This window comes from Schistocerca americana, chromosome 1, assembly GCF_021461395.2.
Source record: "Schistocerca americana isolate TAMUIC-IGC-003095 chromosome 1, iqSchAmer2.1, whole genome shotgun sequence".
Lineage (NCBI taxonomy): Eukaryota > Metazoa > Arthropoda > Insecta > Orthoptera > Acrididae > Schistocerca > Schistocerca americana.
This window is the reverse complement of record NC_060119.1, coordinates 366,549,994-366,563,944: the sequence shown is the minus strand read 5'-3', so window position 1 is coordinate 366,563,944 and position 13,951 is coordinate 366,549,994. Positions and strand designations below refer to the sequence as shown.

The window sequence follows — 13,951 nt, the reverse complement described above, 5'->3', positions numbered from 1 at the left end:
TTTCCAGCGGCAGTAGTTGGCTACAGTGGAAGCTCTCGTCTTTTCCCAGTCTGTGAGATTATCCTAGTTTCGCCGTCAGAAAGCGAGCGCTAATTGCGGAGCTACGTAGAGCAGGTAGTTAGGTTTCCGAACAATGCCGGTGGGTCCCACGGCGTTTGTGGGCGCCGGTCCGCGGACGTGAGTCAGTGGCCGGCAGACGGCAGAGGCGCCGCTGCAGGCTCATCGCGAGAGGAAGTGGCACTTGGCGAGCGGCAGCCGGCAGTCGGAGCCAGCGCCGGCAGGCCCCAGTGCAGTGCAGCGGCCGCCGCTGCAGCCAGCCGCCATGATCCGCTCGCTGCGCACCACAGTCCTCCGGAGCAACTCGGACCGCGCCGCCAAGTGGCTGCGACGACAGGTAGGCCAGAGGCCACAGCTGCTATAAGGCATCTAGGTCAGGGGTCTCCAAACCTGCGGGCCACATTGATTCCTCCGCGAAGTCATAAGGGCCAAGATCTACCTAGTGGGATTAAAGAACCCTAGCACTCCATGATCACCGTAATGTAAGGCTAAAGGAAAGATGAAATCGCAAAAATCTAAGGTTGTGGGAATAGCTAGCACTGAAACGACTACGATTTTTATTTATTTACATCGTTTTGATTGGTGGACGTACCTGACCGAATTTATGGCATATTTTATTCTCAAAATGGCTCTGAGCACTATGGGACTTAACATCTGAGGTAATCAGTCCCCTAGCACTTAGAACTACTTAAACCTAGCGTCACACACATCCATGCCCGAGGCAGGATTCGAACCTGCGACCGTAGCAGTCGCGCGGTTCCGGACTACAGCGCCTAGAACCGCATGACCACCGCGGCCGGCGTATTTTATTCTGGCGAATTTCACCGACAAAAAAGTATGTCACTGCACATTCTTCACGAAAGCTTCCGGCAAAGCTAACGAAATCTCAAAATCATTGTTAGCAACACTATTACTACAAGACATAACAGAGGTAGAGTATGTCAACGCATTGTTATTTCAAGCAGCGCAACAATAAGTTTAGTTTTGTAGTCTTGTAGCGAGTAGCAGAGCCAGAGCATATATTTGATAGTTGTGATGCGTGATTGTGTCTATGTTGCGAGTGTCTCACGAGTTTTTTAGCGTCTTATGCGCTTTACTAGTAGGTGTGGGACAATTCAAAGTTTGAATTCGAAGAGACAAGGAAAATCTGAAAATCCAAATACGTAAAGAAAGTGAAACCTTGCTTAAGAAGCATCTTCCATAATGATTGATAACTAAGGCTAGTCGTCGAAGTGGCGTCCATTTGAAAGACTGGCACTTGACTCGTGAGTAGAATAAAATGCAAAGAATTTTTTTTACTTAAAATGTTTTCGCCAAGGCCGCGCGGGATTAGCCGAGCGGTCTAGGGCGCTGCAGTCATGGACCGTGCGGCTGTTCCCGGCGGAGGTTCGAGTCCTCCCTCGGGCATGGGTGTGTGTGCGCTTGTCCTTAGGATAATTTAGGTTAAGTAGTGTGTAAGCTTAGGGACTGATGACCTTAGCAGTTAAGTCCCATAAGATTTCACACACATTTGAACTTTTTTGTTTTCGCCAAACTAGTCTGTTAACCTTTTTTTTTTCATTATCGCACGGAGAATGGTCTGTCTGTTTATTGGGAATAGCCACAAATTTAACCATGACCTTCCGCTTTGTAAAGATAGAGCTCGGACAATGTCGCGGTGTATTGGTCACGATAGGCCTCGAATCTCAGTTGCTGGCAGTATAGGCACCACCTCAAATATTTGGCGGTTTGCCGGCCCTCGCGGGCCGTAGTTCGGAGACCGCTGATCTAGGTCAACAGGTACAGTCCGCCTTCGTGTATTTTCGAAAGGCGCCATACTCTGTTTTCCACACTGTCGATAAATAATGAAGACGCTTTATGGCTGGAGGGAGCACTCTGTCATCATGCCACATGTGGCCCACCGTGTCATCGTCAGCTGAGGATGCGGATAGGAGGGACGTGTGGTCAGCACACCGCTCTCCCGGTCGTTATGGTGGTTTTCTTTAACCGGAGCCGCTACTATTCGCTCGAGTAGCTCCTCAATTGGCATCACGAGGCTGAGTGCTCCCCGAAAAATGGCAACAACGCATGGCGGCCCGGATGGTCACCCATCCAAGTGCCGGCCACGCCCGACAGCGCTTAACTTCGGTGATCTGACGGGAACCGGTGTATCCACTGCGGCAAGGCCGTTGCCGGCTGGAGGGAGGAATCCTCGAAATATCCCCTGGGTAAGGGTAAGGCGTCTCCATCACTTCCTGCTTCCAGTAGTGCTAGTCTAGCAGACCGCCGTACACTTGCGTTGAAGTCTGCAAGAACAAGAGAGAAGTATAGAAACAGTGAAACGCATGGTCGGGTCGTGAAGCTTGGTAGGAAAGCACAGGGCGTATAGTGACGTTTTGCTGCTGTGGTCTTCAGCCCGCAGACTATTTTGATGTAGCCGCCTTGCTAGTCGAATATTGCGACCAACATCGAATTGAACCTATTCATGCCTTAATTAGAATTATATATTAATACCTTCAGCTGCTGACGGGCGTTGATATATATCAACGGAGACAGGTGAAATTGTGTGACCCGACCGGGACTCGAACCCGGGATCTCTTGCTTACAGCGTAGACGCTCTATCCACCTGAGCTACCGAGGGCACAGTGGATATGAAACTGCAGGGATTATCTCTCGCACGCCTCCCGCGAGACCCACATTCTCACCTTATATGTCCACACACTACATTCGTAGTGTCCCGGTTGGGGCACACATTTCCACCTGTCCCCATTGATATAATTTCAACGCCCGTCAGCAGCTGAAGGTATTAATACACAATTCTAATTTCGTTCTAGACGGGTGCAGGTCACCAATGGTGTCTGTTCTTTCGGACATGTCAGACAGAACAGACACCATATCTATATAAGTATATTCATGCCTTCGTATCATTATAATATCTCCGCTCCTTCTTTCCCTCCAGACACACTTCGCGCCATTGCCAATTCTGTTACTATTCCTTCTTTTAGTGAAGTTGCCTCATAAATTTCTCTCCGATTCAGCTCAGTATCTGTTCGTTACTTATTCGAGCCGGCCGGTGTGGCCGAGCGGTTTCTAGGCGCTTCAGTCTGGATCTGCGCGACCGCTACGGTCCCAGGTTCGAATCCTGCCTCAGGCATGAATGTGTGTGATGTCCTTAGGTTAGTTAGGTTTAAGTAGTTCTAAGTTCTAGGGGACTGACGCCCTCAGATGTTAAGTCCCATAGTGCTCAGAGCCATTTGAACCATTTTTTTAACTTATTCGAAATGTCATATCTGATCTATAGCAGTCTTCTGTGGTACGCAACATTTCAAAAGCTGTTGTTCTCTTCTTGTCTGTACTGTTTATCACACACGTTTGATTTCCGTGTAAGGTTACACTGAAGGCAAATACTTTCAGAAAACAGTTTCTAACACACAAAAGGTGCCTCATATGAGATGTTTTTCTCTGTAACTTACAAAATGATAAGTCAAAGGAACATGCATTTATGCTTTCTCTTTCCATTGTAGTGGATGGTGCGAACGCAGCTGTCTGATGATTTGCAGTTACAAATAAATACTAGTTCCGAAATCGGTTTTGCAGTAAAGAAATTAAAGAGGTGTTCAAACGAGTGCCCAGTTTGTTGAATACATCGATGTGTCTGGCGAATATTGAGGCTAGGCCATCATAATAGTATTGGTTTTGGCCAAAAATTCACGAACAAGTGGTGAAGTATGCCAAGGTGTATTGCTGTGCTGCAGAGTTGAAAATTCTCTCGCGACAAATCTTGACAGCTATTTTTCGTATTGCTTCACGCAAATGGCATTGAACTTATAAGCAGTGCTGTTTATTGATCGTTCAACCCCCTGGTAAGAAGTCGCGGTGCTCCAGGCCTTTGAAATCCAAGAACTTTCATATTTGACGGCACCTGTCGCGCTTTTTTCGTTCTTGACTATCCAGGATGCTGCCACTGCGACGACTGACCGTTAGCTTCGGCATCATATTCGTGAAAGCTCGTCTCATCACGTCCTATTACGAAACGCTTCAGTAGTTCTGCGTCGTGGTGATTTCGTGTAGCGTCTCGTTAGCTATTTGCATTCGCCGCTGTTTTTGTTCGAAATTGACCCATTTTGGAACAAGTTTTGCGTCACTCGTTTCATATGCAATACATACGACAGATTTGTGGCATGAACCAGTGGATATGCCTACCTCATTACCGACGTCTTTAATTGCGGCTGTGAGATGGTGCGGTTGATCAAGACTGAAAGACCACGGTCCGCATAGCCATTCTAGGTTTCCGTAAACCATTGGAAGCGCAAGCTAGAGCGATACCTCCCAGGAGTCCGCAGTCTATTTTCTTCCCCATCTTACCTCTAGTGAACTCCACGGCGACAATATTTTGATCTTCATCTTTCCTTCCTTAAATCACTACAAAACTATTTTTGCCATGCAGTTAACTATTTTCCATTCTTATCATTAACCCTGTAACCACTACAACACTACTTTTGCCACAAGGTTACCTATTTCTCAGGCAGATGCAAAACTTTTCAGAAGCTCAGATGCTGTTAGTACTTTTGCTGTTTATATATTTTTTATAATTTATCGCATATACCACTTTCATGAACTGACAAACTCAGGCAGTAGCTAGTTTCATCATATTAAAGGTCGTAGAACTGCTGTCTATAACATAATGGGGCAGACTTTGAACAATCTTTGTGCTGTCGGCATACAAACAGTACAAATGTTACTTGTTTATAGTGATCAAAATAACCTGGAGAAATTTCTTTTTGATTTACGAACATTACGTCACCCTCTCTTTATGTATTTCGTGTTGCTAAGGTACCAGACAGATTAATACATTCTGGCGAGAGCCGAAGACATAATTAACGACACACAAAGGTTGCCAAATTTACTTCCGTGGCTACACAAGCAATACTTTTTATGTTTTAAATTTTCGCACATAGTAGCTATCAAACTATTTTAAATATTTCCATATATCCATTACGGAGCTGCATCAAACCAGTCTCAGGGCTGAAGACCACAACAACAACAACATCCATTACGGATATACCCAAGTAAGTCGCCAATTTTAAATATTACTTTATTTTCTAACTTAAGATCTTACATAACGCAATCAGCATTTAATATCTCTTTTGTATGCTATTCTGCAGCTACAAATTGTATTAAATGGAATGAAATAGTAGTCCACCACAGCTACATTTATATCCTTTTTTACTTATTGCCACCGGTTTCGAGCATTGCGGGTTTTCAAAAATGGTTCAAATGGCTCTGAGCGCTATGCGACTTAACGTCTGAGGTCATCAGTCGCCTAGAACTTAGAAGTAATTAAACCTAGCTAACCTAAGGACATCACACACATCCATGCCCGTGGCAGGATTCGAACCTGCGACCGTAGCGGTCACGCGGTTCCAGACTGAAGCGCCTTTAACCGCACGGCCACACCGGCCGGCTTGCGGGTTTGCAAGTGGTCCCTAAATATAATCAAGCTGTTATCAGTACATAAGAATGTATAAATGTGTAACATTTGGCTGTCTTGTAATTTCTTACTTACGCAATAATATCGTGAATGCTATGTTTCAAATGGGATGTAACATCGTCTTGTATATTTGTAAATGGTGTTTTTACTATCGATATATATGTCAGAGATACTGTTTCTTTTCAAATACTTATCTTTGATGAAATTCGATTTATAGTGCGTAAAAATTAGGATTGTATTTGTTCTGAGTGATCGGTCATAGATTTGAGTTAGATTTGAGTTTTTTTTTAGGAGTTCTCAATATATTTTTTATTCTTTAGTTCTGTTTGTTCACTTAGGAGGATGTTATTTGCATTTTTTGCCCGACGTGTACAGATTTCTATTTCCTCTAAGATGCTCGTGTAGCTTCCTTTTTCAGCTTTCTGACGAATATAAAGATTAGTACTTATGTCTACCGTAGAGTGTTGACTTCGCCGAAGATGCGTACTAAATATGGAGATGTTATTTTCACTTTTTTTATAAACTGTTTGTACCTTATAGTATATTTTCCTCCTGTTTGTCCGATGTAGAACATATCACAGTCACTACTTTTAATTTTGTATTTTCCTGATCGGTCGTCTTCCTGAACTTCGTCTGTTTTGGGTATTATCCTCATTCCTAGTTTATTTTCTGTGCAGAAGCTAATTTTAACATTAGTATTACGAAATGTATCAGTTATTTTTGCGAAATATTTTCCGTATATGGTAGTATAACGTATATTTCTTTTTTCTTTCTTTATTTTTTCGCTAATGTTACTTCCTCATTTTCGTGTGCATATCTGGCGCTATATATTTCATCATTACCTATTTTAATATCTCAGGAACCTGTGCTCTTATTTGTGTCATACTCGGTGGTAAAGTTGACGCTGTTACGCGTTTTGTTCATTTATAGATGAAATTTGTTGATTTCTACGCTCTTTCCATTAAAAAGAATGAAGGTATCATCAACATAAGCTGATTACTTTGTAAATCAACAACAAGTAAAGTAACACGTTTTGCCACCCGGGTGCTAGCGCTAGAACAGGGTATTTTTATGCTATCATAGATTGTGGGGTTAGAGTTCCTCTTACTGAATAAAATATGAAGACAGAATTGGATATAATTAAAACTGTAGCTACAAATAACAGCTATTATCATAATATAGTCGATAAAATATTCAGAAAGGAATTAGGACCAAATGCGGTAACGAATATGAGGAAGTAACTTCAGTCAAAATAGAAATATTTCCCATTCATGGGAAATATTTCGCAAAAAACAGGTAACACATTTCGTAATACTAATGTTAAAATTAGCTTCCGCGCAGAAAATAAAATAGGAATGAAGATATTATGCAAGCTAGAGAAACCTCAGAAAAACTACCAATCAGGAAAACGCAAAATTAAGTGCTGTGACTATAACATAGTCTACATCGAACCAACTGGAACAAAATTGACTATAAGATAAAGAGGACATGTAAGCAAGATGAAAACAAGCTCTTCATATTTAGTATGCATCTTCGACAAAATCGGCACTCTATAGCAGACATAAGTACTCATTTTTATATTCTTGAAAGAACCGAAAAAGGAAGCTACATGGGCATCTTAGAGGAAATAGAAATCTACACACATTTGGCAAAAAGTCCAAACAACATCCTAAATGAACAGACAGAACTCAGGAAACAAATGTATTGAGAATTTCAACAAAGTTTTTATCGACGACAATTAATTAAGAACAAAAGACAATCCTGTTTTTGATTTACATATAAGTCGATGTTCGTCCAAGATAAAATTCAAAAACAAACCTTATTTCTGACACACATAGCGAATGTGTCTAAATATTTTAATAAAAGTACGTCCTATCTGAAAAATAGCATTTACAATGTTATTGGGCAGTAAAAAATCATAATACGACAAAATATTACATACATACGGATGTATGTAGAGATAATAGCCTGATTATGTTTTGGCATCGCTTGAAAATAAGCAATGCTCGAAACCTGTAGCAATAAACAAGAAAGATATGAAAAAGAAGCTCTGATGGACTGTAGCTCAAATACATTTAATCAACACTTAGCCTGTAACTGCAAATGAAACGGGTTCACAGTTACAGAAAGGTACTTTTCGCTAGAAGAAAGTGAGAAATATGTTAGAAAGGTAAGAAATAAATAAGAGCGAGAGAGATAGAGAGGTGATGATGATGGCCATGATGAACAATTGGTCCTTCTATGTGCTGACACTTCCCTTGCAATGATTTGGTAATACTAAACAATCGTCCTAGTTACATATTTGATAAACAACACAGAAATGGAGAAAGAACTACAGTAACACCCTTCTAATATAGTAGGATAAAAGCAAGAAAGTCAGGATTCACCTGAGAATGGATGCATGTAAATCGTTTATGGAGGCTAGTCTTGTTCCAATCTCGAGACAGGTGCACTAAGAGTCTCCAGTATGCTTTAACGTTGCACGTATAATCGAAATATTATCTACCTGAAAAGTGTGGCAGCCTTTTTCAGTTGGTCATTTTCGGTAAAAGTTCTATATATGAGCGGATTCTGTGTTCTGTTGTTGCTATGAATGGACCAATCAAAAATTAACGGTAAAGGCGTGACCGTTAAGAAACAACTGAAAAGTTTGCTGGAATAATTGCCTGAAGCAGTAGGGTATGGGCAGTTAAACACTGCGATGCTGCATTGATACCCGTCCACAGCAACAAACGGAAGGCGAAATGAAACAATGATTTGCATATTAATGGCCTAGGAAATTTTTCACAAGGGCTTCTTTAAATATTTATTACTACCTGTGGCTCTGGAGTCGTATTATGATTTAAAGGACTTAAATTCTAGAATACTTTCAGTTACAGAGTGGCTCATACGTTTCGAGGAAGCGAAAAGTGCAGTGACTAGGCCGCATTTTGCATAGTATAGTGGGCAGCAAGAAGATGTAAAGAACATAGACTGTGATGTCTGCGTCCTAAGACAACATTTTCCTCCTGCTGGAACTGAGAAATGTGGACTGCGCTTTATTTGAATTTGCAGCGGGTGCTAGTGCATCCGGAGTAAAAAAGTGGTTCGGAGCATTTTTTTCTGTGAGATTACGTCATCTAATTCAAAGGGATTACATCGTTCTCCCACATTATCATACTTCCTTCAAGTACATCTATTTTTAGACGACTGTTGTGAGAGTTTTTAGAGTACGTGGTTGTTGTTTGTATTGTTGGTAAAGTAAGTGAGACAGAGAAAGCTACAGTCTATACATATACAGTGGCTGGAATTAAAAATGAGACAGTAAGAGCTATCTATGCAACTGAGTGCCCTTTCAAGCCGAGACAGCTATGATTTATGAAGTCCAATAAATTATGTTAATAATAAATGGAGTCCAATTCGCTGTTGCGTGTCAGTCACTTTTTATCCGCCTCGCTCGCAAAATATCGCTTATTAGAAGCATATCTCTGTCAGTGCGACGACCTAACAATCGTTGATGTCAATCACATCTTCTTTCAGACAAACGTTACGAGTGAAGCAGAGTTAATATCTTTAAATGGACTCATGAATATTGGTTGCTACCGAACGTTTTACACTGAGGGATTATTCTTGAAATCTGCAGTATCCATGCATTTATTAACCGTTTCAATTTCAGAGCAAATTTGGTTTTCTGTTAACTGTTCTGTTTTTAGTTACATTTATGTAGACTGATATGAAATTGTGTAGTAGTGTTTAACTGAACGTCCGATAATAATAGGATAGAATGTCCAAAATAAATCTACAAGTGTGTTGATAACCGTAACGGCACCCTCCAAAGTTAAGAAATGTTATTTCGCTATATTTAGAGAAGCTCCTAACTTATTATAAATAATAAGTAAGTAATCTTAAATAAAAATAAAACGTCAGGAATACCACTAAGAGAAGCACCGAAATCTACGTACTCAAGCGACAGATACATTTCCGTCATTTGTATCGTGTTTTCTTGCGCGACAAGACACACTGAAGAGCTTTGGACAAACAATAAAAAAAAATTTAAAACATCTTCGAATCCACAAAACATAAGGAATTCACCCAGAAAATATGAAATTTTTCAGAGATAGCCAAACTACTGATTTTTTTTTCTGGCCCATTTAATATGGAATGACCCTTACAGGATCTCACTGGCCCGATGCGACTAGTGCCCTAGTGGACAAACGTATTGTTCTTCCGGCCGAGTAGGGTCACACAGCCATGTGACGAACCTTGAGTGAGGAAATAGGGTCGTTCGCGTCAAGATAAGTGTCCATATGGACAGCGAGACAATTCACAGAACACGACGATCTGTCAGCACGATGAGTGTTCTCTCGGCTTGTTTTGACGCCACAACAGAGAGAGGTGCGCCTACAGTGTAGCACCTAGCCATACTGGAGTCAGGCGTACCGCCATAATATTTCGTTTTCAGACGATTCCGGTTCTGCGCACAGAGCTACGATGGACATGTCGGTTTGTGGAGGCTCTGAGGAGAACGAACGTCGCCAGATAGCATTCGTCAAAGTCAACCGGGCCCGGCAACTCGCGAGATGGTGTGAGGTGCCATTGGTAAACAGCGCGATAGCCTCCGGTTCGCATAGCCGATGATTTGGACAGCAGTCTTCAGGTATCTGAGATGTTACGAACAGTCGCTGTGCTCTGTCTTCGAGGTCTTTCAAACAGATAACGCACAACTACATGTTGCCAGCACTGTCCTGATGTACCTCGTTACATAGCAGTTCGAATGTTGCCTTAGCCAGAATGTTCTGCAGATCTCTCAACCACTGAAAAGATCTGATCGTGTCCTGCTGAGAAACTGATTCGCCATTACTCACAAGCCACTACCATATATGAAGTCGGTATAGAGTTGAAGTAGCGTGGTATGACGTGACTGTATCTGTCATGAAAGACGGGTTTGACTCGATAGCTAAGAGCGTTATAGCTGGTGCTGCTGCCAGAGGTGGCATCTCCGTGTATTTAATTTCGCACCTCTGTATTCATTCAGGTCAGCTACAAATTGTACGCCGTCTCTTCCTACAACACTATACACGCATACTAAGCAAAATTTCGTTCTTTGTTGTCCTTTCTGGTGTTGCTGTTTGGGTACCAGGAGTGTAACGTGGAAGGGACGTCAGGAAAGTTGGATGTGCTAAGTATTAAAAGCACTTTCAGGAAATGTACAGAGAGGCTCAAAACAGGGCCGGCTTGTAGGTCTGGTCTCTTCTCAGACCACGGACGTGTGTTTGATTCTCAAGAAGTTTTGCCATCGGAAAAGCGGCCGCTAGGTACGCCCAGCCTTGGCGGAGAACTGCGCCGTGGGAGCACTTCCCGCGCCGGCTTGCGCCATTTGTCTGCAAGTGCTCGATCGCTCCGGGCCCGCAAGAGGATTCGCTTGCTTCAAAAAAGTAGCCTGCTGTTCGTGGCGCTTGACTGCCACAGGGGGTATTCCAGTCTCGTGTTTTGGCTCTACTGCGTTTGTATGGTATTGTGTAATAATAAAGTGAAGCAAACGAATGATACAGACAGTAGGGAGAATACGCAACCCAGTGCAAGTTTCCTCCTAGTTAAATCTGCATTCAGCAGACCGTATATCCTTCGCACAGGGGAAAGCTGTGTTTGAAAAAGAAAAGCCCGCATCTTCCTCATTGAGTCGTTACACAAACAGTTCCTTTCCACTTAGCGATCGCTGACAGCCACGTTGTTCTCGGTGGCTGAGCTCATTACAAGAAAGTAAACAAATAGGTAGCTTTTGCTATGGGAGAGGAAAGCTACCATACGATATCCATGGATGTATATATGTATGTGTCCTGGATGTGTATGTATGTTTCTCATCTCCTAAACAACTGGAACGATTTCTATCAGGTTCACATATTCCTTACTATCAGGCAATGATCGCAGTGGGTCCAACAGCCAGCTACCTATCATAGTTCAGGAGATATGACGTCATTAACAGTGAGATGCATTAAAAACTGTCGCACTGTGCGTGATGTTTAAATTTATTATTTCTTTACTACCAACTCTATTCGCAACACATTTTGCAAACAGTATCCGCATCTGCTGCTGAATGTACCTATACGTGTATATCCTGGTACGACACATAGGTCAGGAGATATGACGTCATGAACAGCAGGATGCGTGAAAAGCTGCCGCATCGTGCATGAAGTTTTAATACATCTATTCTTTACTACTGAGACACTCCTGTAGATCAGTCACCTTAAGCAAATCCCTGACATTTCGCAGCGCCTTTGACAGGTTTCGACTGCGAAGCTGAAACGGCGGAAGGCGAAAACAATAGCCGTCTATAGACCTAAAGTATGTGATCAAGAACATCCGGACACCTGGCAGAAAATCACTTACAAGTTCGTGGCGCCCTCCATCGGTAATGCTGAAATTCAATATGGTGTTGGCCCACCCTTAGCCTTGATGACAGCTTCCATCCTTGCAGGTATACGTTCAATCAGGAGCTGGAAGGTTTCTTGGGGAATGGCAGACTATTCTTCACGGAGTGCCGCACTGAGGAGAGGTATCGATGTCGGCCGGTGAGGCCTGGTACGAAGTCGGCGTTCCAAAACATCCCAGAGGTGTTCTATAGGATTCAGGTCAGGACTCTGTGCAGGCTGGTCCATTACAGGGATGTTACTGTCGTGTAACCACTCCACCACAGGCCGTGCATTATGAACAGGTACGCGATCGTGTTGAAAGATGCAGTCGCCATCTCCGAATTGCTCTTCAACAGTGGGAAGCAAGAAAGTGGTTAAAACATCAATGTAAGCCTGTGATGTGATAGCGCCACGCAAAGCAACAAGGGGTGCAAGCCCCTCCATGAAAAACACGACCTCACTATAACACCACCGCCTCCGAATTTTACTGTAGGCACTATACACGCTGGCAGATGATGTTCACCGGGCGTTCGCCATGCCCACTCCCTGCCATCGGATCGCCACACTCGTCACTCCACACTGCGTTTTTCCGCTGTTCAATGGTCCAACGTTTACGCTCCTTACACCAAGCGAGGCATTCACCGGCGTGATGTCTGAATTATGAGCAGCCACTCGACCATGAAATCCAAGTTTTCTCACCTCCCGCCTAAGTGTCATAGTACTTGCAGTGGATCATGATGCAGTTTGGAATTCCTGTGTGGTGGTCTGGACAGATGTCTGCCTAGGACACGTTACGACCCTCTTCAACTGCCGTTGGTCTCTGTCAGTCAACAGACGAGGTCGGCCTGTACGCTTTTGTGCGGTACGTGTCCCTACACGTTTCCACTCCACTATCACATCGGAAACAGTGGAGCTAGGGATATTTAGGAGTGTGGAAATCTCGCGTGCAGACATATTACACAAGTGACACCCAATCACCTGACCACGTTCGAAGTCCTTGAGTTCCACGGAGCGCCCCATTCTGCTCTCTCGCGATGTCTAATGAGTACTGAGGTCGCTGATATGGAGTACCTGGGAGTAGGTAGCAGCACAATGCACCTAATATGAAAAACGTATGTTTTGGGGGTGTCGTAGACACGCGAAGCAGCTGCGCCTATCGTACAGAAAAACTATCCTTCTATATTGGATACTATACTGTGCATATTTCCTTGTATGACTGTTTCCTGACGTACGATGGAAGTCATCCCCTGATATTTTAGTACATGGTCAGTCATCCTGTCCCATCTTCTTGTGTATGTTTTCCATACGTACCTTCTAATTCTTGTCAGTGTCCTGCATATGTACCTTTCCTCACTGGTTGTCTCGCGAAACTCCTGATCTCATGAATGAGATTTTCACTCTGCAGCGGAGTGTGCGCTGATATGAAACTTCCTGGCAGATTAAAACTGTGTGCCCGACCGAGCACACAGTTTTAATCTGCCAGGAAGTTTCCTGATCTCATATCAGCCATCCTAATTTTCAGCATCCTCCTGTTGCACTAGGTTTCAAAAGCTTCGCGTCTCTTCTTTTGTGATTTTCCAACAGTCCAAAATTCACTTCCATACAGTGCTGTGCTCCCAACACACATTTTCAGAAATTTCTTCTTCAAATCAAGGCTGATGTTTGATACTATTTTAGAGCTGGAATGTCCTCTTTGCCTGTGCTCGTCTCCTTTTTATGTCCTTCCTTCGTCCGTCGTGTCTTATTTTGCTTCGAAGGTAGAAAAATTGATTCACTTCGTCCCCTGTCTTGATTTTAAACTTATTATTAATCTAATTTCTGCTACTCCTCATTACTTTAGTATTTCTCGGTTATTTGTCGCTCTATAGTGTGTGCTCATTAGACTTCATTCAGTCAACAGGTTCTGCAGTTCTCCCTCATTTCTACCGAGGATAGCAATGTTATCAGCGAATGTTATCATTGATATCCTTTCACTCTAAATTTTAATGCCACTCTCTAACCTTTCTTCTATTTCCGTCATCGCTTTTTCGATGTA

General features: G+C 43.0%; 1 protein-coding gene and 1 pseudogene across 1 annotated transcript in view; one reads left to right on the top strand and one right to left on the bottom strand.

Annotated features, from left to right (window-relative positions):
- The first annotated feature begins 305 nt into the window (after window positions 1-305).
- Window positions 306-13,951, top strand: part of LOC124600409 (ankyrin-3-like) — a 267,644-nt gene continuing 253,998 nt past the window's right edge. Inside the window, exon 1 of the mRNA XM_047136159.1 lies at window positions 306-394. Coding sequence (XP_046992115.1) covers window positions 323-394 — 72 coding nt within the window. The 5' untranslated portion in view covers window positions 306-322. The remainder of the gene's footprint in view (window positions 395-13,951) is intronic.
- Window positions 2,113-2,230, bottom strand: LOC124557337 (annotated as a pseudogene).